This window comes from Scyliorhinus canicula, chromosome 15 (genome assembly GCF_902713615.1).
Source record: "Scyliorhinus canicula chromosome 15, sScyCan1.1, whole genome shotgun sequence".
NCBI classification, from domain to species: domain Eukaryota; kingdom Metazoa; phylum Chordata; class Chondrichthyes; order Carcharhiniformes; family Scyliorhinidae; genus Scyliorhinus; species Scyliorhinus canicula.
This window is the reverse complement of record NC_052160.1, coordinates 28,262,263-28,287,560: the sequence shown is the minus strand read 5'-3', so window position 1 is coordinate 28,287,560 and position 25,298 is coordinate 28,262,263. Positions and strand designations below refer to the sequence as shown.

At 45.6% G+C, this 25,298-nt stretch overlaps 1 protein-coding gene across 1 annotated transcript in view; it reads left to right on the top strand.

Moving 5' to 3' along the window:
• The window catches only part of xpo6 (exportin 6), a 136,860-nt gene that overhangs the window by 29,083 nt on the left and 82,479 nt on the right, over positions 1–25,298 (top strand). The window contains 2 exon segments of the mRNA XM_038820897.1: positions 19,110–19,200; positions 24,670–24,782. Of these exon segments, the coding sequence (XP_038676825.1) occupies positions 19,110–19,200; positions 24,670–24,782 (204 nt within the window).

Sequence of the window (25,298 nt, the reverse complement as noted above, 5' to 3'; positions counted from 1 at the left end):
CAGTCAATAAAGCCCCGCCCAAAACCAAACCGTCCCCGTACCTCCCACAAATATTCCCATTCTACTCGATCAAAAGCCTTCTCTGCGTCCATTGCGACCACTACCTCCACCTCTCTACCTTCTGGGGATCATCATGATTGCAGTTAACAACCGTCTTACATTGGACACCAACTGCCTTCCCTTAACGAACCCCGTCGGGTCCACCCCAATCACGTCCAGAACACAGTCTTCAGTCCCAGAGGACAAAATTTTGGCCAGCAGTTTGGTGTCCTCATTCAATAGGGATATCGGCCTGTAGGACCCACACAGCTCCGGGTTCTTGTCCCGCTTCAGGATCAGCGAGATTGTGGCCTGTGACATCGTCGGGGGAAGCACCCCTCTCTCCGTTGCCTCATTGAATGTCCTCATCAACAGCGGCCCCAATATAAGAACATAAGAACTAGGAGCAGGAGTCGGCCATCTGGTCCCTCGAGCCTGCTCCGCCGTTCAATGAGATCATGGCTGATCTTTTGTGGACTCGGCTCCACTTTCTAGCCCGAACACCATAACCCATCCCTTTATTCTTCAAAACAACTATCGATCTTTATCTTAAAAACATTTAATGAAGGAGCCTCAACTGCTTCACTGGGCAAAGAATTCCATAGATTCACAACCCTTTGGGTGAAGATGTTCCTCCTAAGCTCGGTCCTAAATCTACTTCCCTTTATTTTGAGGCTATGCCCCTGAGTTCTGCTTTCACCTGCCACTGGAAAGAACCTACCCACATCTATCCTATGTATTCCCTTCATAATTTTATATGTTTCTCAGATCCCCCCGCATCCTTCAACAGTCCCAGTCTACTCATAATTCCTCGTAATTCAATCCCTTCAGGTCTGGGATTAACCTAGTGAATCTCTTCTGCACACCCTCCAGCGCCAGTACGTCCTTTCTCGGGTAAAGAGACCAAAATATCCCAGAGAACTTTTATAGAACTCCACTGGGTACCCATCCGGTCCCAGGGGTTTACCTGACTGCGTGATCTTCAGCCCCTCCACTATCTCTCGATCCCGATCCGGGCCCCCAGCCCTTCTACAGCTCCCCGTTCACCTTCGGGAAATTCAGCCCTTCCAGGAAGTGCCTCATCCTCTGGCCCAGGTGGGGATTCCGACTTGGACAGCCTACTATAAAACTCCTTAAACGCCTTATTCGCCCCTGGTGAGTCTCCCACCAGGATCCTGTCTCCATCCTTTACTTTCCCTATCTCCCTGGCTGCCCCCCTCTTTCTAGGCCGCTGTGCCCCCCCCCCCCCCCCCCCCCCATTGCCTTTCTCGGCTGCTCTACTACCCGTACGTGGTTAACAAGCCGAACTCCGCCTGTAGCCTCCGCCGTTCCCTTAGAACAGTGTTCTTCAAACATTTTCTCCGGGGACCCATTTTTACAAACCGGCCGACCTTCGCGACCCACCATTTTCTCTTGCCTTGTTTGCTGCTGACAAAAATGGAGGAAATGGTTTTGGGTCCCTTTGGCCCTTGTACACGCTCCTCCAATGGAACCTGTTGGATGAAGGTGAAGCCTTCCAGTATCGGAAAGTATGGAGTCTCCATCTGCCCCCCCCACCCCCCGAACTTGTAAAAAAAAGTAAATGAATAAAATAAATGAATAAAACCTCCCTGAACTTGTAAAACAAAAAGCTGCAACTGTTTTTAAAAAAAAAAGCGGCCGCACTGCACATGCGTGCCCGATCATCAAAATGTGCATAGCTTTGCGCATGCGCGCCGATGATTTGGCACGCATGCACAGTGCGGCCGTTTGTGGCTGTTCTGAAGGCCGCTTGCAGCCGGCATTATTAACAGCCGGCTGTTGCGCGCAGATTTGCGCGAATGGGAGCGCTGTGACCGATGGCTCCGCGACCCACCCCTGAGTTTGACAATGCCTGCCTTAGAAGCCCTGCCTCTGGGGTCTCCCCATACCTCCTGCCGACCTATAGTATCTCCTTTACCAGCCGGTCTGTCTCTGCCCTGTCTACCTTCTCCCTGTGGGCTCGTAGCGAGATCAGCTCCCCTCTAACCACTGCGTTCAATGCCTCCCAGACAAACACTGCCGAGATTTCCCCCGTGTCATTTTTTTTTTTTTTTTTTAAATTTAGATTACCCAATTATTTTTTCCAATTAAGGGGCAATTTAGCGTGGCCAATCCACCTACTCTGCACATTTTTGGGTTGTGGGGGCGAAACCCACGCAGACACGGGGAGAACGTGCAAACTCCACACGGACAGTGACCCAGAGCCGGGATCGAACCTGGGACCTCAGCGCCGTGATCCCCCGTGTCATTGACCTCCAGGTAATTCTGAATACATTTCCTCAACCGCCCGCATACCTCCTCATCTGCTAAAAGTCCCACGTCTAACCTCCAGTGTGGGTGTTGACTACTGTCTTTATTAACGTGTAGGTCAACTCAATGCACCTGTGAGTAGAAGGAGAACTCCATCACTCTTGGCTGCCCAAATCTCCATGGGTACACACACACAGACACCCCCCCCCCCCCAATCTGCTCCATGAATCCTTTTAACTCCTTCGGCATTGCTGGCACCCTGCCCGTTTTTGAGCTTGACCGGTCTAAACCAGGGGCAGTAACTGTGTTGAGGTCCCCTCCCGTGACCAGCTTATGCGAATCCAGGTCCGGTATCTTCCCCAGCATCTTCTTTATAAACTCCACATTGACCCAGTTTGACGCATATACATTTGCTAGTACCACCTGCACCCCCTCCAATTTCCCACAGATCATAATGTCCCCCATCCAAAACTATTCTTCCCGCCTCAAACACTACTCGCTTGTTGATCAGGATCGCGATCCCTCTGGTCTTCGAGTCCAGTCCTGAGTGAAAAACCTGTCCGACCCAACCTTTCCTTAATGTAATCTGGTCAGTTACTCTAAGGTTACTCCTGCAGCATTATCACGTCCGCCTTCAGTCCTCTCAAATGCACGAACACGCGTGCCCTCTTGACCGGCCCATTGAGCCCTCTTACATTCCAGCTGATCAGTCTAGTTGGGAGGCTCGTTGCCCCCCCCAACCCCTTCACCGAACAGCCATCCCCTCTCTTGGGCCAGTCCCAGCCCGTGCCCCACGCCTCCAGGCAGCCTTCGACCCCGACCTCCTCTCTGTCCCTCAGTAGAGTCCCTCCCTCTTCATCAGAACATCTCCCCCCCCCCCCAGTAACTGCACAAAATAAATCAATCCTTTTGATAAGCCTAACATCTGCTCACCCCCCACTACGCTTCCGTAACCTAGCCCGCCCAGCTAGCTTGGTGGCCCTCGCCCCGGCGCCAGACATTCTCCCGCCTATTGTCTCCTCCCCCCCCCCCCCCCCGCTCAATCCCAACACAATTAATTGTCCGACAGAGAAACAAAACCTCAAGTTGAACACACAAAAAAAAGATCAAGCAAAAGATCCAGCATCTGAACAAACACACTTCCATCCCCCAATAGTGCAAATGCAAACTTTAACCTCACTCAGCTCTGCAACCGGCCCCAGATCAATACAGCAGACATTACAAATAACGTCCGAAAAAACAAGAAACTTTTTTTGAAAAAACATTTAAGTTACAGCAAAATTCAAAGTTCGCAGTCCGACACCAGTCCTTTCCTTTTGGCGAAGTCCAGCGCTTCCTCAGGCGACTCGAAATAGAAATGTTGCTCCTCGTATGTGACCCAGAGGCAGGCCAGATACAACAGCCCGAACTTCACCTTTTTCTTGAAAAGGGTCGAGCTGATCTGGTTTAACCCCGCTCTTCCCCTGGACACCTCCGCACTCGGAACTTGATAGATCCGCAGGATACTGTTGTCCCATTTACAGCTCTGTGTCTACTTGGCCCACTGTAAAACATGCTCCTTATCCAGATACCTGTGAAATCTCACCACCATTGCCCTCCGGGGGGGGGGGGGGGGGGGGCTTCCTCGTGAGCGCTCTGTGAGCCATGTCCACCTCCCAAGGGTTGGGGGAATGCCCCATTCCCAGCAGCTTCTCGAACATGTCCGCGATGTATGCTCCAGTGTCCGCTCCTTCGGACCCTTCTGGGAGACCACGATTCTCAATCTCTGCCGGCGAGACCTGTTCTCTAGATCCTCCTCCGCCTTCTCCAGAAGCCTTTTCTGCTGGTCTCTCAACATCCCCACCTCCAACTCCGCCGCTGTTTGATGTTCCTCCTGGTCAACCAGCGCCGTCTCTACTTTCTGGATCGCCCGATCTTGGGCATCCAATCTAAGTTCCAGCCGCAAAATTGCCTCTTTCATCGGGTTGGGTCCAAGCAGTCCTGCTTCTGCTTGGCGAAGCCTCCTGGTTAACTTGCGTCAACTGCTCTGTTGACCGCTGGGTCCGGTACTCCACCATGTTTCCTCCCGGTGCAGCTTCAGCCCAAGCCTTCTCTGTCCTTCTGTTTCTGCCTTTACGAGCACTCCTAGTCCTCCTCTCCATGCACTGATGTGGGAATTCAGTACACAATTGCCTCTGTCTTCAATTTTTCAAATCAAGTCGGGTAGGTCGCAGGAAAAGGTCCAAAAGAAGGCCAGAATACTTAATGAGTGCATGTCTCTGTATTTACTAAGGAAGAAGATGCTGACAAAATGTTAGTAGAGGTAGAGATTGTCGACGGTTCTGAGTGGGGTGAACATTGACAGGCACTGGAAAGGTTGGCTATGCTTCTGGTGGATAAGTTGCCTTGTCCAGATTACTTTCACCCAAGGTTGCTAAAGGAAGTGAGTTGAAATAGCAGATGGAATTGCCATTATAATTCAGTCTTCCCTGGATGTGGGGAGGTAGGAGGAGGTTTGAGTCGATGAAGGGTAGCCAGCACAGGTTTGTAAAAGCTAGATCATGCTTGAATTTTTGGAAGTAAGAGAAAAGATAGAATGTTAGTATTGTCTATGGATTTTAATAATACATAAGAGTCACTGTCAACGTTGATAAAATATTGGCTTAAGGACAGTAAAAAAACAAGTTGTGGTAAATGGTTGGTTCTTTCATATTGGAGGATTGTAGATCGTGGAGTACCCCAATGTTTAATGCTTGGACCACTGCTCTTTTGATTGTTACTTGGGTACTGAATATGGAATAACATTTTGTGATGCACAACTTGAAGATGCAACAGTGAGGGTGATACCAATTGATTGTAGCTATGCATAGATTGGCTAGCAGAATGGGAAGACAAGTGGCACATAGAATTTAATACAGAGAGGTGTGTGGTGATGCATTTTGGCAGAAGGGATAGGGAGAGACAAAATAGACTTAATGGCACAATAACTGTGCAGAGACAAGAATCTGGGGGTTCGCGTGAATCGATCTTGGTGGCGGGATATATTGAGGGAGTCGTAAGCAAATCATGTGATCTGGGGCTTCATAAATAGAAGGATTGAATACTGAAGCGGAGAAGTTATGGAAGCATGCTTACCTTAATAAGCTCTTAAACCCTTGAGTATTGTGTCCAGCTCTGGTCACCACACTTTATGAAGGAAGTGAGGATCCTTGAGAGGGTGCAGAGGAGATTTATCAAATGGTTCCAGAGTTGGGGGATTTGAGCTATCGGGTTAGGTTGGAGAAGCTGGGGTTATTCTCCTTGGAGTACAGAAGATTGAGGGGAGATTTGATAGAGATGTCAAAGATTGTAAGCTTAAATAAGGTAGACAGCAGAAAGTTATTCCATTAGCTGATGGTACAAAGGCTAGGGGGACACAGATTTAAGGTTTTGGGTAAGAGATGCAGATAATGTGAGGAAGAACTTTAATGCAACTTTAATTATCTGGAGCTCACTGACTCTGGGAGTGATGGATGTTGAGACGACCAAATGAATTCAGAAGGAAATTAGACAGACACTTGAGGAAATAAACTTTCAGGGCTTCGGGAATAGAACAAATGAATGGGATTAACTGGATTTCTCTCATCAAGAGCCAGCGGCATGGACTCTGGAACGAATGGTCTCCTGTGCGTTATGACCCCATGACCACTCTGGAGCCTCATTCTCTCATAAGAACTATGATTAATGCCAAGCGTTAATGGATAGTGTTGTGCATGAACTATAATTTGCAACTCGTAACCTAGTGACATTGGCTGGCATCCCTCGACGTTTCTGTATGAGCAGCAGTATATTATGATGCAGAATGTGATCGAGCTAGCTGCTTTTTTTGTTGGTCTCAGTTGTTTTTGTCGAGAATTTATCACTGTTTCACTGTCATTACAATCCAAGCTGGACTGAAGATCATCATTCTGTGGAATGTACTTTCTTTGTAAATTGATGTTGAAGGAAGTGCCAAGTTAGTAAAACGTAGCAAAAAAACACTCGCTGGCTTCATAAGTTCCCGATCCAGTAATGCTGCAAGACAAATTCTCTCTTAACCCAAATTCAAAACAACTCTGGTTCAGCCGCGCAGTGCTTTTGAGACTTGGCTATCAATTTCAAAAGCAGAATTTACAGCCCTGAAGTGTATCTTGACCGTATTTGAACGAAGAAATGCTTATGATAAAGTTTTGCCAATTCTACTTCATTTTGTAATGAAGCAGAATGGCTATGACCGTAAGAGGATTGCCATTTTTAACGCTGCAGAGTTTTGTTTTTCATGCCAGCTTCACACAGGCGGATGCTATTCTGGTTGGCCATTTCATCCTTAATCCTGGATATGTGATTGAGCCAGATTGTAAATCTTCTGTGGCTAACATGTGGTTCTGGTTGTAAAATTTAAATAAATAGTTCATCACTCAACCATTGTCATTCTGAATTTGCAGTTAATGTGTTTTAGATGGATTTTAGGAGGAAGAGAGGACCATTGTTAATAAAATCTGTTATTTTGTGTTTGATGCATGTAAGCACTTCTGCCACTGCTTGAATACGTTTTTACGTAACTATAATTTGTCTTGGCCTGTGAAATTTCCTTGAATCCAGGGCGTAAATGGGCTATCTTCTGCAGTATTGCACAACAACTTGTAAACAGCAAAATGCTGGGAGCAGATTTGCAGCACCTTCAATCCCTGTCTGGAGTTTTGCCTATAGCTCTGTAGATTTACAAACTTAGTATGCCTCTTGCACTTCCTAATGGGGCAGTTTCATTACCTTATCTATACTAAAACAAAAGCTTTTAAAGTATATACTTTATAGCATTTAATATCTGCATGTAAAATTACGTTTCACAGACTTAATGGATTTGGAGATTACAGGGCAACATGTATTCCCTTCGGACGTTTCAGATTCGCATAAACACCCTTTAATATCCAAAGTTATGAAATGACAGTACAGGCATAAGTGAAGAACTTTTGTTTTTATTCATTCTCCAAATATGTGCATTCTAGCAAGACCAGCATTTATTACCAATCCCCAAAAGTAGTTGAGAAGGTGTAGTGAAGCTGCCTTCTTGAATCATATTAATAGGGAGTAAGTTCCAGGATTTTGAACCAGTGGATGTGAAGAAACAATGATATAGCCGAAGTCTGGATTATGTGCAATTTGGAGGGAAAATTGTAGCTGCTGGTGTTTACCATGTGCCTGCTGTTCTGGTCGAATCAGCCAAGTATTAGCCTGGCCCTCACCTTTTATGTTCTGTCCTACTTTTCCTGCTTCAACAAACTCCAAAACCATTTTCTGGTTGTTCGCTCAAGTTCTGTTAGTTGGACTTTGCAATGTGAAAAGTGCTGCGGGCATTTTCCTGCAGAACAACATCTACACGCCAAAAGTAATCTGTTGGCTTTCCTGCCCTTGGAGCATTCTAACATGCCCAACAAAAATAAACACCTTGAGAAGGGGATGTTCAGGAAGGAGGATGAAGGATGAAACATGCTTTCCGATTTGATATTTTAAACCAACTGTTTTCTGTGGGATATGAATACATCAGGGATTGTGAAGGCAGCAAATCATTGGAGAGGAAATGGAGCTTGTTAGTGGGTGGTTTGCAAGGGTGGGGTTCAATGGTTTGAGGAGAGAGTGGTGACAGCAAAATTGAAAGGTGGTGGGAAGTGAAGGAAATGTAACTATTTAAAATATCCGCTATCAATGTGGTGAAGAAAGGAAACTGGGTAATCAATCAACTTCTGGAACACGGGAGGGGAATTATATATAGAACCCCCTTGGGCTGTATGACTTGCATTGAATGTATATGGTGAATATTACATGTATCACAATTGTATTGAAGCATCTCCAGATCTATGTAGACAACCTAAAAACCATTGCACATTTTGTAATGACCATTTTGAAATGTCTATAATTTTTTTTTGACTATTGAAGCACCTCCCAAGTGCTACATAAATAGTATTGCATTTCTGTAATGGCCAGTTAAACATGTTTGTAATGTTCTTTCAGATATTTAACGAATGCAGTATGTTTTTGTAACAAAAAAAATACCTCCATAATCCACAGATTATGTGGAACTAAAAGTTCAGCATTTGTTGGGAACATTCTTTACAATATCTTGCACGAGATTTCTGTTTGCATAAAATCCCAAAGACCGAGATTGTGAAAATAGCAACCCCCTTGCCGCTTTTATATTCTGCTACTTTGTTACTTTGTCTCTCGTTTGTTATTACTAATTATTTTGTTGTACTTGATTTTACATCATTATGATAAGTTACTTCTGGTATTTTGCCTCATCATTTGTTATTTGAAGGGTGGGAGGAGACATGTATGACACTGTGGAAGAGTCACCTCTTTGAAGATTCTGCACTAGCAGAGTGCTCTGTACTTTAAGAACAGAGCCTATCCAATCCCGATCTGAGACCATATGTTGCATGTACCAAGTTTCCAAGCAAAGTCTGTCTTTTTTTGAAAATATTTTTATTAAAGCGTTTCCATTTTTACAATACAGTTTGCATCAAAACCCAGGTTTCTCTTAGTCGATGACAGACAAAACCCAGATAATAATGATGCCATCCATCCACCAAGATAATAAAACTACAACCAACTATGCAAACAAAACAATCCGAGATCGCTCTTCCATAACCCCCAGAAACTGACTGTGATTAGTTCATTAAAGTAGGTAATAAATGGTTGTGAACTCCGGTCGGACCCTTCAACCCACCCCTTAACGGTGTACTTGACTTGCTCCAGGTGCAAGAATCCCATTAGGTGCCCCAACCATTCCGAGGCGCTGGGTGGAGAAGAGGATCTCCACCCCAGCAGAACTCTCCTCTGGGCAAACAGCGAGGCAAGGGCATCTGTCTTCACTCCCGTCTGAAGCCCTGGTGAGTGCAACACCCCAAAAATTCCAGCTCAAGATTCAGAACGGCAACATGGTGTTGAAGAAAAAAACCCATGCGATTCTTGTACCTGGCCCCAGCTCCCTATCCCACTTTGCTTGGCTCCATCCGTCAAGCCAGAGTTCACCGACACAATTTGTCCATAAATACCAGACGTGCTCGCCAGCGAAAGTATCCTTTAAGCAGCACGGTAGCATAGTGGTTAGCACAGTTGCTTCACAGCCCAGGTTCGATTCGCGGCTTGGGTCATTGTCTGTGTGGAGTCTGCATGTTCTGCCCGTGTCTGCGTGGGTTTCCTCCGGGTGCCCAAAGATGGGCAGGTTAGATGGATTGGCTATGCTAAATTGCCCTTGGTGTCCAGAAAGGTTGGGTGGGGTTACAGGGATAGGTTGGAAGTGTGGGCTTTAGTGGGGTGCTCTTTCCAAGGGTCGGTGCAGGCCCAATGGCCTCCTTCTGCACTGTTAAATTCTATGATCGATTGAGTAAAGATGCTTGCGGTGCCTCGCAGTTGGGAAGGCCATCTGCAAAAAAATTCTTTGTTTGGAGGTACCTGAACAAATTTGTGCCCGCCCCCAAGCTCAAACTTCACCATCAGTTCCTACAAACTGGCAAGCTGTCCCTCTAAATAGATCTCTCAATCTCTCCAGCCCCTTCCCTCCCACACCCCTAACGTCGCATCCAATCTTGGCAGCTCAAATAAATGATTGGCACAGATAGTGTCCAGCCTCGACACAGCTCCAAGCTTAAAATGCTGCCTGAATTGTCCCCATAGCCTTGAAGTTGACACGACCACCAGGTTCGAGGAGTACCTAGCTGGAGAAAAATGGAAGCAAGGCTGTCACACAAGCACCCAGGCTAGACCCCCTTCATGACCGTGTCTCTCTCTGTCGCATTTTAAAGCAAATTTAGAGTACCCAATTTTTTTTTTCCAATTAAGGGGCCATTTCAGCATGGCCAATCTACCTACCTACCGGCACATCATTGGGTTTGTCGGGGTGAGACCCATGCAGACACAGGGGTATGTGCAAACTCCACATGGACAGTGACTCGGGACTGGGATCGAACCCGGTTTCTTGGCCCTGTGAAATAGCAGTGCTAACCACTCTGCCACCATGCTGCCCTTCCACCTGCCCCATATGGAATCTGGGTCACTGCACCACCGCAGCACCTTCTCGGCATTGACCGTCCAATAATAATAAAGCAAATTTGGCAATGCTTGGCCCCCTGACTGTGTATCCCTTTGAAGAACCACTCTACGAATCCTTGGAGTCTTGCTCGACCATATAAAAGATGAGGCGATTGACCCTCTCTAAAAAAGCTTAAGGGAGAAAAATAGGAAGACATTGAAATAAAAACCTCGGAAGAATATTCATTTTGATAGATTGGACTCTGCCCACCAGGGACAAAGGAAGGTTGTTCCATTTATGCAGATTGGACTTAACCTTGCCCACCAGACTTGGGAAATTAAATTTGTGCAACTGGGCCCAATCATTTGTTACCCAGTCTCCCAAATATCTGAAGCTAGAGCTGACCAAACGAAAAGGCAACACTCCAAATTGGCTTCCCTCCCCGGGGGGTTAAGTGGAAAACATTACTCTTTTCCAGATTTAACTTGTAGCCCAAAAATGAACCAAAGCTCCTCAATAGCTCCATTATATCACCCATAGTGTGGACCGGGTCTGTAACATAAAGCAGATCATCAGTATATAGGGAAACCCTGTGCTCCAACCCTCCCCACCATATCCGCTTCAACTTACCAAAGCCCTCAACACTTATGACTAACGCACAATCGCTAACACAAATAGGGACTGGTTTAGCACAGTGGGCTAAGATAGCTGGCTTGTAATGCAGAACAAGTCCAGCAGCACGGGCTCAATCCCGTTCCAGCCTCCCCGAACAGGCGCTGGAATGTGGCGACTATGGGCCTCTGCATATTGGCTGACAATTGCCACCCCTTGACAAAGCCTGTCTGATCCTCCATGATCACCTCGGGGAAACAGGGCTCCAACCTTACTGCCAATACTTTGACATCCACATTTAGCAGTGATATAGGCAGATATGACCCACAATCCATTGAGTCCTTATCCTTTTTCAACAGTAGTGAAATGGCGGCCTGCGAGAGTGTAACAGGCAAGAATCCCCAGGACAAGAGTTGTTAAACATGTCTGCAAACAATGGAAGCAACTGATCTGCAAGCTTCTTATAAAATTCGACTGGAAACCCATCAGGACCTAACAGGGCCTCCAACTCTTCCCGTCTCTCATCCCCTACCACCGGAAATTCCAATCCGCCCAAAATAAGTTGACATGTCATATGGATGATAATGGCATAGTGTAGGTTAGATGGCCTTTAGTTTTTGACTTCCCATATCAGTGCAACATCGTGGGCCGAAGGGCCTGTACTGCGCTGTATCGTTCTATGTTCTATGTCCACCCCCCCTCCCCCGATTTGTAAAGATTCTTAAGTCTCAAATGCCTCGTTAACTCCCACTCGAAATCCTAACCTGAATAATCTCCTGGGAGGCTGCCTGCATCCTCAGCTAATGAGCTAACAGATGGCTGGCCTTTTCCCCTTACTTATAAAAGACCTCTCTCGTCTGCTGCAACTGTCTCACCACCTTTGTAGACAATGGATCAAACTGTGTCTGCAGCTTTTTTCCTGCTCACCAAGAACTCCGAGGTAAGATCGCCTGAGTACCTGTAGTCCACCTCCTAGATATCATTGAACAACCTCGGCCATTCCGCCCTTTTCTTCTACTCCATACGCGCCTTGTACGATATAATCTTTCCTCTAATCACCACCTTCAAGGCTTCCCAAAGTGCGGAGGGCGAGACCGAATCATTCTTATTGAATTCCACATACGCACCAATGGCCTGAGACATGAGCCGGCAAAACCCAAAATTCCCAAAACATCCTACATCTAAACTACACGATAGGTGCGGAATGGGGCCCGCTTCCAGACCCAAATCTACCAGATGAGGGGCATGATCCGAGACGACAATGTTCGAGTATTCCGCCTTCTCACCTAACAGAAAAAAAGGATAATCATTGAATATACCTTAAGAACTGGGGAGAAGAACGAGAATTCCTTACCCCCTGATTGCACAAACCTCCACAGATCTGCCCACACCTATTCCAGGAACGCTAAACAGCGTCTTCTCTACCCCCGAGAGCGGCAACAATTTTGGCCCAGAACAGTCCATCTTCAGATCTAGCACACCATTTAAATCCCCCTCAAAGATCAGGATGTGTATCCAAATCCGGAATGGAAGCCACCAACTTCCTAATAAATTCTATGCCAGGTCGGTACGGTGGTGCAGTGGTTAGCACTGCTGCCTCACGGTCCCAGGTTCAGTCCTGGCCCCGGGTCACCGTCCGTGTGGAGTTTACACATTCTCCCTGTGTTTGCGTGGGTCACCCCCACAACCCAAAAGACGTGTAGGATAGGTGGATTGGCCACGCTAAATTGGCCCTTAATTGGAAAAAAATAATTAGGTACTCTAAATTTATTTTTAAAAATGCTACGTCATCCCACTTCGGGGTATATACAGTAACTAATCCCACCGACCTACCTACCCGCAAAAGTCCAAGTTTAAAAACTTGGTCTGATCACTGGGAGCCATGTATTTCGAAATATAAGAAAAATATTGCCTTAAACAATATCCCACAAAGCAGTTATCCTCCCATCTCCCACCGTACAACTTGTACAAAAAACTCCATCCCAACTCAAAAATAAACAATGAAAAAACAATTACATACAAAATACCCCAAAGCTCCTTCCCATAAACAACCATAACAAGTTCCCACCGAGTCTGTTTAACTTGAAGCCTGTCCATGCTCTATAACAAATGCTTTTGCCTCCTCCGAAATATCGAAGTAATGGTCCTTTGACCAAAGGTAACACACAGCCTTGTGGGGTACACCACTCAAAACCTCACTCCATTGTATAATGCTGTTTTGACCTTACTAAAGGCCTCCCGCTTCTTTACCAGCTTCGCACCAAGATCCCAATATATTCTAACATGGCTTCCTTCCCATCTCCGATCATGATTTTCCTTGGCCCACTTCGGGACCCACTCCTCCTGGAAGCTGTGGAATCTGGCTATCACCGCTCATGGTGGCTCATTCGCCCGAGACTTCTGCCGGAGTGTTCGATGGGTCCTATCCAATTCTGGAGGGGAAACCAGTACCCCCCTACCCCACCATCTTGCAGAACATCTGTGACCAGTACGCAGTTGGATTCAGGCCCTCCGCACCCTGTGGCACCCCAAGGACCTTAAGGTTTTGTTCCGAGATTCTCCGGGACTTGTACCTTTACCCTCAGATTCCTGTTTATTTCCGCTACCACCGAGGTCTCGGCCTCCAACAAGATTTGGTTGCTGGGCCTCGACAAAGCCTCCTCCACTGCTTTCAATACCTCGCCATGTTCTTTTACAGACTCCAAAGTCCTTCAATTTTTCACAAACGGGTCCCAGCGCTGCCTCAGTCGACTTGCGCAGAATGTCAAGCATCATCCTGCATTGCCTCTCGATGTTTCGCAAATTGTTTTTCGAACTCGATGGCCAGGACCTCCAGTAACATATCTGCCGGAATCGGGGCACCCTCGACTGCCTCACCCGCCGCCGCCATCTTCCCTGCTGAGGCTCTACGCGAAGCCTGCGAGTCAGTTGAAGGATTTCCAGCCACAGGCCTCTGCTTTACGATCTTTTCTGACATGCTTCTTCTCTAGGTCCCCTCTACTTACTTATAGGAAGAGATTGTCCACCAAAAACCCCCGGGAACCAGGCTAAAAGGATCAGAAAAACAAGCACCCTGGTAGGAGATGCCTAATGTGACTTCTTGCATGTCACCACCGGAAGTGGCTTGAGGCAATCTTTACGTATGTAAATAAACAGCAGTGAGCTCAGAGTGCTCTCCTTTCTAGCCTGCCTTCCTCCTTTCAAAAGTGGTAGTTGGTCCAGAACTATGTAGCTCCACCCATCACACACCTGGCCTTGCTGGTTTCCCAGCCTGCATGTGTGACTACTTCATTTGTGTGTTGCAAATCTTTTCTTTAGTCTTACCCCACTTAATATCAGCTATCTTCTCCAGATGTATGTTCCAGTCTACACACTTGGTCTTCGGAACACTTTCAAAACCACTTAACCATGCTCCCTCTCTTCCTTCTTTAAAAAAAAAATTATTGTATGATGGTTTTTATCTCTTAATTGGTCTTGTGCCTTCCTCATAGCTTCATCTTCACCCCAGTAAACCATTACATCTTTAACATGGAATCGTTGAATCTCTACAGTACAGAAAGAGGCCATTTGGCCAATCAAGTCTGCACCAACCCTCTGAAAGAGCATCCTGCCTAAGCCCTATCTCCGTAACCCCACACCAAGGGGCAATTTTATCATGGCCATTCCACCTAACCTACACTTCGTTGGACTCTTGGTGGAAACCGGAGCACCTGGAGGAAACCCACACAGACAGGGGGAGAAAGTGCAAACTCCACACAGTGTTGTTGAAAATTCACCACTATTCTTAGAATTCCCCCTATACCAAAAAGGGCCGACATTCTAAATGGTGAACAGGGATTCTCACTCCCTGACTCTCTATGCAGGCTTCGGTGGGTGCTATTTAGGTCAAACTATATTTTCAAGATATCCACCGGTATAACCCATACCTTCACAGAAGATTTCATCTACTTACCACGTAGTAGCATCGATCCTGGGTCCCGCATTGCTAAGTAAGTCAAGTAGACTTTGGAATAACCACTGTTTCAGGTTAAAACTTTTAAGTTCTTTTATTATTATATTTTTTCTTTTAAAAGATGCAATCACTGTCTTTACAGAAAAGTAAAAAGATTTTGCTTTGGATCCTTCTGGTTGGTTGAAAGGACCTTCAGGGCCAACTTGACAATCAATCTTCTTTTTAAAATCTGGTCGTCTTTAGATGTATTTGCTGGTTAGATCGGTTGCTATGTCCTGTCTTTCCCATGTACCGAGCTGTGAGAGCTGGCTGTCTCTGAGCTGACTCTGCCTCCTCTTTAAATTCTGGTCTTCCTTAGATGTATTAGCTGTTTTAGCTCGGCTGCTTTGCTCTGTCCCTTTCCCATGACCGAGCTGACTGTAAGCTGACTCTGATTCCTTCTCTGCTTCTCTCTTTCTCTCTGCGCCTTTCTCAGGGTTTGTATATTTTTCAAACAGTTATTAAGTTTTTATGACTTTATTGTAAAGTAACTTTTATTTCACTTGGATTGTAAAAGGTACCCTTAATCTGAATTTTTCTAACACAACTAAGTATTCATTTTGGGCATGGCCTCAGCCCATAGATCTGATTACATTGTATCCTTTGTGACGTTCAAAATGCTTTGATTTCAAGGGGGTGTGAATTTTGGTTCCTGTCATTTCTATAGTTTTATTATCGAATTGTGTTCCCAGATCATAATTTTGATTTTGATTTGGGTCTAATTTGTGTTCTTGTAGACAGGTTGTCTCCAGTTTTCTTTAGTTTACCTGGTGTTAGCAGAATTTCACACTTAAATACTTGCCCCCTAGTCATTCTTTTCTATCTGCTGATTTTACTTCAATTGCTTTTAGCGTAGTGCTACAAATCCACTTGGTTATAACTTGAAAGATTTACATTTATCACCTAACTCAACTGAAACCCTCATCCATGCTTTTCCAGATGCTTACTAAAATGGTTAATTTTGATGAAGGTGTGAGACATTGTTTTTAGCTTCATACAAAAATCCTGTTTGTTTGCTATGCCTGTTTGGGAGAATAAATCTGCATTTTATAATCCTACTCTTTGCAGCTGCTGTTAACCCTTTGTTGGATCTTTCCCTGTATCCTCTCATGTTTCTCTCAGACCAGGGATTACCAGACTTCCATATTTCAAATTACACATCTTTCCAAATTTTCAATTACAACAGTCACCCAAAGCTGGAATTGAACTTGGGTCTCTGGCGCTGAGACAGCAGTGCCAGCCACTGTGTTGCCCCTGCAATTAAAGACTGGCCTTACATTGGCTGGAATCGAACCTGGGTCCCGCGCGTGGCAGGCGAGAATACTACCACTGAACCACCAATGCAAGTGACACAACCTTTTTCCACCCGTCATCTCTCATTTAAAATCCTTATTTTCTATTGGCCACCTGTGCATCATAAACATTTTCTCAGTGAGATATCTTCACTTCTTTCCTCCCTTGGCTTCTGCATTGAGCAACTTCTCAACCTCGCTAACTTCAACATCCATCTCTACTAACCATGTTATTGCTCCCAGGTTAACTGCCTTGCTAACCTCCCTTAATCTGACCATCCGTAAAAACTGCCATAACCAACATGAGTAGAGCTCTAAAAATATTTCATACATGCTTGTTTTTATTAATTGAAACATTGCCTGACACTGAGTCTGTAATTTAGCCAAATCTGGTGCTGTGGGGCTTTGCCTCTCTTTGTATATTGGTGGGGTGAGTGGTGGGGTAGGTGGGTGGTAAATTATGTAACAGCAGTACAAAAATAGGCTGAATTTGTTTTGGGTTGCTTTTACCATAGTTAAGTGATTTGAAACAGTCTGATATGCAATGAATGCTTTTCTGAGGGCTGTGCTGGGGGTCCACACTATTTAGGCTGGTTTGAAAACTGCCCCTGTTTGCAGTGAACCTGCTTTCATACTGTGAAGCAACATAGCAAGGAGAGGAAACTCAACTCACCTTTTAATGGTAGCTTGTGAAAAAGGAAACTGGATATCAAACCTCCAAAAAAGGCCTTTAATCTCATATAAAGCTGTTTTTCTGTTGAACTGTTATGCATTCCATTATTGTGATGTAATGCAATGTTATAAGACTTGTAATAATTCCAGAGAAGCCTCTCCATTTGGTAATTGTTAATGCTGTTTAGACAATTCTGCATGAATTCCTCTCTTGTGATGTAATTCAGTTACCACAGTTTGATGTGAATTCTTTGATGTTACTTTTCATTCCTCCTCCCTGCCTGACTCACTTCTCATCACTACACTCCCCGCCCCCCTCTTGTTCTGTTTTCAAGGATTATTCCTTCAAATTGTGTTCATTGTGATAAAACAAGATGGTTTCTAGAACAAATTTACAAATATTCCTCCCCACAAGATACAAGTATCTTCTGTTTACAATTTTCCATTCATTACACTATGCAGTTCCCATAACGTTATTTTTAAAATGTTATTTCAACAGATGTTGGCCTTGCCAGTGGCACCCATATACCACAAAATATATATTTTAAAATTAACTAGTGTCTAAACTGCAAGAATATTTAATGGATGTATTTTATCTTTGGCAATGTGATTTTAATACTATTTGAAAGCTACACATTAGCTGTTGAGAACCAAGTTAGCACAGAAAACAATGGTGATACGAGGTGGGATCAATTGAGGGCCAAACCTAAAGCTCAGGAAATTGCATCATCTGCATGTGCAGTCTGGAGCAGTGTTCTTCAAACTTTTTTTCTGGGGATCCAATCGGCCAACTTTCGGGACCCAACAGGATTGAAAAGAATGGGAAAAATGGGGTTATAACCTGGCCGACCTTCGCGACCCACGCCTGTGTGACCCGCCATGTTCTCTTGCCTTGTTTGCTGCTGACAAAAATGGAGGAAATGGTTTTGGGTCCCTTTTGACCCTCGTACAGGCTCCTCTAATGGAACCTGTTGGATGAAGGTGAAGCCTTCCGGTGTCGGAAAGTATGGAGTCTCCACCTGTCCAAAGTTCGGCATTTTTTTCCTGTAAAACTTTATCAAATAAACCCCCCCCCCCCGAACTTGTAAAATAAAAATGAAATGATACAATAAATGAAAAAAAATAAAAATTAAATGAATAAAATAAATTCATAAAACCCCCCAGAACTTCTAAAACAAAAAACTGCGACCGTTAAAAAAAAAAGCGGCCGCACTGTGCATGCGTGCCCGATCATAGGCGTGCATAGTTTTGCGCATGTGGGCTGATGATTGGGCACGCATGCGCAGTGCGGCCGTATTTTTTTTACATGTTCGCGGCCATTTTGAAGGCCGCTTGCAGCCGGTGTTATTAACAGCCGACTGTTGTGTGCAGATTTGCGCGATCGGGAGCACCGCGACAGACGGCTCCGCGACACTTCCAACACCTGCCCGCGGGTCCGCCCCCGAGTTTGACAATGCTGGTCTGGAGTTTCTTGCTGCTGTAGACTACTCAGGCTGAAATCATTGATCCTGTCTACAGAGTCACCCCTGTGTACACAGTGGAAAATGGAAACCCTGATTTCCCTTTAGCTGCCAGATTTCAGACCGGCTTATTGGTTAGTAAACAATAAATGCAGATGGATTGCAATTCTGGCAGAAATCTTGCATTTCCTTCGGTCTAAATTCCAGAGGATAGAGGAATGATTCCAAAAACTGAACTCCTTGCATCTGTCGGATTTAAACCCAAGTTTAGTGTTACCGTATCTCATCTTTCTGATTTTATCTCCCCATTCTCTTCTGCTCAGTCTTGGAATTGTGCACAAACATTTTTTGAGAACCCGTTTAATAATGTGCAGTATATTGGTAAGTCCTCCAAACCTATCTCAACCTATATTAATTTCAAGGACGGCACGGTAACTCAGTAGTTAGCACTGCTGCCTCAGAGCCCCAGGGACCCAGGTTCAATTGTGGCTTCGGGTAACTGTGTGAAGTTTGCACATTCTACCCATGTCTACATGGGTTTCCTCTGGGCGCTGCAGTTTCCTCCCATAGTCCACAGATGTGCAGGTTAGGTGAGTTGGCCATGCCTCTTAGTGTCCAGCAATGTGTAGGTTAGATTAAGGGGTTATAGGAATAATGTTAAGGGTCGGTGCAGACTCGATGGGTTGAATGGCCTCCTTTTGCACTGCAGGCATTGTGATTCTAATGCAGCCATACTGTTTTCACAGGCATCTGAAGAGGCCTCTCTGCGTGCATTGGAGAGTCTTATGACTGAGTTCTTCCACAGTTGCACCACAAATGAGCGAAAAAGGGAGATTGGTAAGTGACTGGAGTTAGCTGTTGCTCCAACTCCTCATCACATTTCTCGGAATGAGTTTCTATGTTGCTGTGGAGCTCTGCTGATTTGACACTCGTTCTGTGCTATGTGGAGACATGTGAGAATTATTCTATTTTTATCCCCTCCACCTGACTTGAAGTCTCTCCTGTCTGTTGCTGCACCTCTCCTGGCCACTTGAGATTAAGAACTTCATATGCTGGGAATTGTAGCTCTTAGTATTTGATTTTGTTGTGATGTTTACCAGCTGGCTATATTGAAAAGAGATCCGGAAATTATTTTTGAGATGCTCACCTGCTTCTCCCAGAGCCTGTCATATTGGAGACCAAAGGTTTAGAGCCTGTCTGTAATGATTCCCCCTATATTATCCTTGGAATGGAGGCAATGTTAATATCCATCAGTGCTCACACATGTAAATGCCTTTATAATCTACAGCAACTGCACTCCACTATTTCTCTTTTTACTTAAGACTGTCTTTGTCTGTTAACAGCAAATGTAACTCCTTTATTCAAAATAGGAAATGTAATTCCTTCATCAAAAAGGGAGGGAGAACGAAAGCAGGAAACTGCAGGCCAGTTAGCATAACATCTATCATAGGGAAAACGCTGGTCACTATTATTAATGACGTTATACCAGGGCACTTCGATAAATTTTATGTAATCAGGCAGAGTCAACATGGTTTTGTGAGAGGGAAATCTATCTGCTGTGGGTAAAGGGGAACCAGTAGATGACTGTACTTGATTTCCAGAGGCATTTAAAAAAATATGTTCTTATTCAAGGCTTTTCAATGAAAATGTAAATATGCAAAATATTAAAAGAAGATCCAAAAAGCATCAGAAGAACATCACATCAACCCAACAAACGACCCCAACCCTCCAGCCCCCCCTTCCTCGTCCTGCTTTCCCCATTTTAACTCCCTTCCCCCCCCCCCCCCCCCCCCCTGCTAACCCCTCAATCCTCCCTGCTGACTCCTCAATCCGTCCTTGAAGAAATCAATGAACCCTTCTACAGACTCCCACAGAGCAAACTTGATCTTCTCAAACTGCAAGAATTCTGCCAGGTTGCAGGTTGCTAACCCACACCCCTGCCTCCGGTGGCTCCGAGTCCCACCAACATAACAAAATCTGTCTCCAGGCTATCCAACATATCAGCCCCAATATCCTCCACCAGTGCACCCTCCCTCTCCATCAGTTCCTTGTAAATATGCAATATCCTCTCTATCCCTATTTTGTCCTCTGACAGAAGCCACAATGACATACCCTCTAACCTCAAGTGTTGCCTACACTGTTCCCACACCCCCAAAACCAATACCACCACTGGGCTACAGAATACCTGACAGGCGAGAATGGCAGAAGTACCAACAACAAAGCCCTCAAGCATGACCTCCTATGCAATGTCACCTCCACCTGTCCCCAAACTGATCTCTCATCCACGACCCATTTCCTCACCATCACAGTGTTTACAGCCCAATAATAATTTATCAAATTCGGCAACACCAGCCTCTCCCTTATCCCGTTCCACAACGTGGCGGCAGAGGCCTCCCCTGTATCATTCGCTTGAATCATACATCCTATGACCGTGATCATAGCCCTGAAAGGCAGCCCTCACCCACTCTCTCTCTCTCTCTCTCTCACACTCACACACTCACACACTCACACACTCACACACTCTCACACTCTCACACTCTCACACTCACACACTCACACACTCACACACTCACACACTCACACACTCACACACTCACACACTCACACACTCACACACTCACACACTCACACACTCACACACTCACACACTCACACACTCACACACTCACACACTCACACACTCACACACTCACACACTCACACACTCACACACACACACACACACACACACTCGCTCATCTGCCAATAGCCCCACATCTAACCTCCACTGTGACCATTGGGCCTCCTCTGAACCACCCGCAAATCCACCCAATGCGGCATGTTGTCAGAGCCCATGATAGCTGAAAACCCTGAGGTGGCCACGCCCACCAGCGGCACCGTGACCATTCCGGAAAAATCAATCCGGGAATACATCCATGCACAAGAGGATGTATGAAAACTCCCCCGCCCTCAGCCTCTCAAACCTCCACGGGACCATCTCCTCCTCCTCCTCCTCCCCTGCCCTGAGTGGAACACCTGTTCCACCCATCCCCCTCCTCAGCCTTGTCTGATCTTCCAACTTCAAGTATTTCTCCTGTAAAAACACCACGTCCACCTTCAGACTCCTCGGATACGTGAATATGCACAACCGTTTAACCGGCCCAATCAACCATCGCACGTTTCACCCTCCCTGCCACTCAGCTATATTCCTTCTTGGGCAGCACGGTGGCACAGTAGTTAGCATTGCTGCCTCACGGCGCTGAGGTCCCAGGTTCGATCCCGGCTTTTGGTCACTGTCTGTGTGGAGTTTGCACATTCTCCCTGTGTTTGCGTGGGTTTCACCCCCACACCCCAAAGATGTGCAGGTTTGGTGGATTGGCCACGGTAAATTGCCCCTTAATTGGAAAAAATGAATTGGATACTCTAAAAAAATTTTAAACAAAAGCTATATCCCTTCTTGGGCCGGCCAGCATCACATACCCCGCCAGGCACGCCCTTGGATGTGCATCGCCATCTCTCCCTTTCCAACCACACCCATGGCAGCAACCCCATCCCCAAACAAAGAACCAATTCCCCCCCCCCCCTGACGACCCTTGACCACTTCTGTTAGCCCAACCAGCTAGCCTGGTGGCCCACGCCCAAGGCCTCTAAACCTCCCTCCCCCACCACCACCACCAACAACAAACAAAGAAAAACAAAAGGCACACTCACCATCGCCACTCTCGCATCAAAACCCACCCCGAACTACCTACCCCAGACATTCTACCATAAACGCAAAAGTCCTCTCCAAAGTTCAGTGTCCTCACGCTCCTCTCAGTCCATAGTCTCTCATAAAGTCCATCGCTTCCTTCGGTAAGTCACAATATAGCTCCTGCTTCTGACACCCGAAAGCGGGCAGGGTACAGAACCCCAAACTTCACTCATTTCTTGAAGAGGGCAGCCTTTTACTGGTTGAACCCGGCTCTCCTCTTCGCTGACTCCACACCCAGGTCCTGGTAGATCCACAGCTGCACCTCCTGGTCTGCCTCGCCTACTGCAAAAAATGTTTCCTCCTTCAAGAAACTGTGCAACCGACCCCACCTGCGGCCTCCTCTGTACCCTGTCGCCTGATCCACCTCGAGGGGCCAATCAAAAGCCCCCTCCCCCATCAACTGCTCCAACATCCTTGCCACATACTTGGTGGCATCCGCTCCCTCGATGCACTCGGGCATCCCGACTATCCTGAAGTTATGTTGGCTGGAGTGATTCTTCAGGTCCTCCAACTTTTCTCTCCGCCTCTTCTGGTTGTCCACCACCATCCCCAGCTCCGTTGCCAGCAAGGCCATTCACTCCTCCCTCACCGTCTCCTCCACTTTCTGAATTGCCAGGCCCTGAGCCTTCAACCTCTGCGCCATTTTCAATCGCTGCTCTGAGCGGCTCCCCCATCTGAGCCAGGACTTTCAAGGCCTCCTTCCTCTGCTGCTGGAACTTATTATTTAAAACTCCACCAGTTGCTCAGTCGGCCATTGGGAGGGCAGCGCTGCCCCCTTGCCTTCTGCCGTCTTAACCTGTAGCGCACCAGACCCCCCCCCCCCCCATACGGATGGGGACGGACCAACAAAATCCACCTTGAGCAGGAGCTGCCAAATGTGTGACCACTTACTCCCATGTCTGCCACCCGAAGTCCAGAAGGCATTTGATAAGGTGCCACATCAAATGTTATTGTAGAACATAAAAGTTCATGGTGTAGGTGGTAAGATATTGGCATGGAGAGAAGATTGGTTAGCTAACAGGAAATAGAGTGTAGGCATAAATGGACCACTTTCTGGTCAGCAAGATGTAAAAAGTGGTGTGCTACAGGAATCTGTGCTGGTGCCTGATTTGGATGAGAGGACCAATGGTATGGTTGCTAAATTTGTTGGTGACACAAAGATAGGTAGGAAAGTAATTTGTGAAGAAGACACATGGAAGGTATGAATGAACCTAGATCTGCTCAGTGAGTGGGAAAAGATCTGGCAAATGGGATGTAATGTGGGAAAATGTAAAATTGTTCATTTTTGGCAGAAAGAATAAAAAAAGAAGCATGTTATCTAAATGGTGAGAGACTGCAGAGCATGGAGGTGCAGAAGGATCTGGGTATCCCAGTGCATGAACCACAAAAGGTTAAAATGCAGGTACAATAAGCAATTAGGAAAGCTAATAGAATGTTATAATTTATTGCGAGGGAAATTGGGAAAAATGAGCGGCATGGTAGCACAGTGGTTAGCACTGCTGCTTCATAGCCCCAGGGACTTGGGTTCGATTCCCAACTTGGGTCACTGTCTGTATGGAGTCTCCACGGTCTCCCAGTGTCTGCGTGGGTTTCCTCCGGGTGCTCCGGCTTCCTCCCACAAGTCCCGAAAGACGTGCTGTTGGGTGAATTGGACATTCTGCATTCTTCCTCGGTGAACCCGACCAGGTGCCATAATGTGGCAACTGGGGGATTTTCACAGTAACTTTGTTGCAGTCTACTTGTGACACGAATAAAGATTATTATCGCATTTAATAATTGAATACAAAAGTAGGACGGTTATGCTTCAGTTATACAGGACATTGGTGAGACCACATTTGGAGTGCTGTGTAGTTTCCTAAATTGAGGAAGGATGTAAATATGCCGGAAGCAGTTCAGAGTGGATGTACTCGACTAATACCTGGAATGGGTGGGTTCTCCTACAAAGTAAGGGTGGACATGCTAGGTTGTATTCACTGGAGTTTAGAAGAGTAAGACAATTTGATTGAAACATACCAAATCCTGAGGAGTTTTGGCAAGGTGGATATGGAACGGATGTTCCTCTTGTGGGAGAACTAGCGGCCATTGTTCAAAAATAAAGGTCTCGCCCATTTCAGACAAAGATGGGCATTTTTTTCCTGAGAGTTTAGTGTCTTTGGAACGCTCCTTCAAAAGGTGATGGAGTCTTTGATTATTTTCAAGGCAGAGCTAGGTAGATTCTTGATATGCAAGGAGGTGAAAGGTTATCTGGGTAGGCAGGAGTAGAGTTGACATTGCAATCAGATCAGCCATGATATTATTGAATGAGTAGGCTTGAGTGGCCTACCGCTCCTAATTTGTATGCTGGTATGCATGCATCTTTGTATATCTTTATAACTCTGCACCATTTTCATCTGAACTTTTAAAAGATTCTACCTTTTATTTAAAGTACCATGGGTGTTCCTATTTGAATCACTTTTTAACAGTTAATCGGGCCTTAGAACCATATGTATATTGTGATTGGGATGTGTATTTAATTTATGGGGCATTGGCTGGTTTCTCTTGGCAGCTTGCCTCATTGAATATTCTTTATTCCACAGAGGAGCTGTTAAATAACTTTGCACAGCAGATTGGGGCATGGCAACATTGTATTTACTTCTTATCCAACACTCGTAATGAGTATGTCATGATGTACAGCTTGACAGTGTTTGAGGTGAGTCAGAGATATTGAATGAAAGGCGTGTGACAGGCCTTGTGGAAGGTTGCATTGGCCCCACTGTTTCCTGTTTTCTAAAGCAGAATGTTCAAACATGGGGGTCACTGAATAATGGTGTGATGTTACGATCCCAGTTAGTGATATAACTTACAAGAAGATTCCAGAATGGCTCAAGAGACTAACTTTTACTTAAAAAAAAAACCAACAAAGTGAGGGATCAGAATCACAGGACTGCTAATTAGTTTTAACAACAAGAAAATATTAAACATGAAAAATGGATTAGAATGCTGTAATCCTTTGACCCTCCTTTAGCTTAACAAATACGCATAGCTTTTTAAGATTATTATGGGTGACAAAGTATATTTGAAGCCAAAATGGCTTCATTGACAGTCCTTTTTTTAGCTGTGGTCAAATTCACACTCTGCTCTGAAACAACATTAGTGTCTGTGGATTTCTTCCTTGGAATCCCCCCAGATGATTTTCTTTTTTTTAATAAATACTTTTAAAAATAAA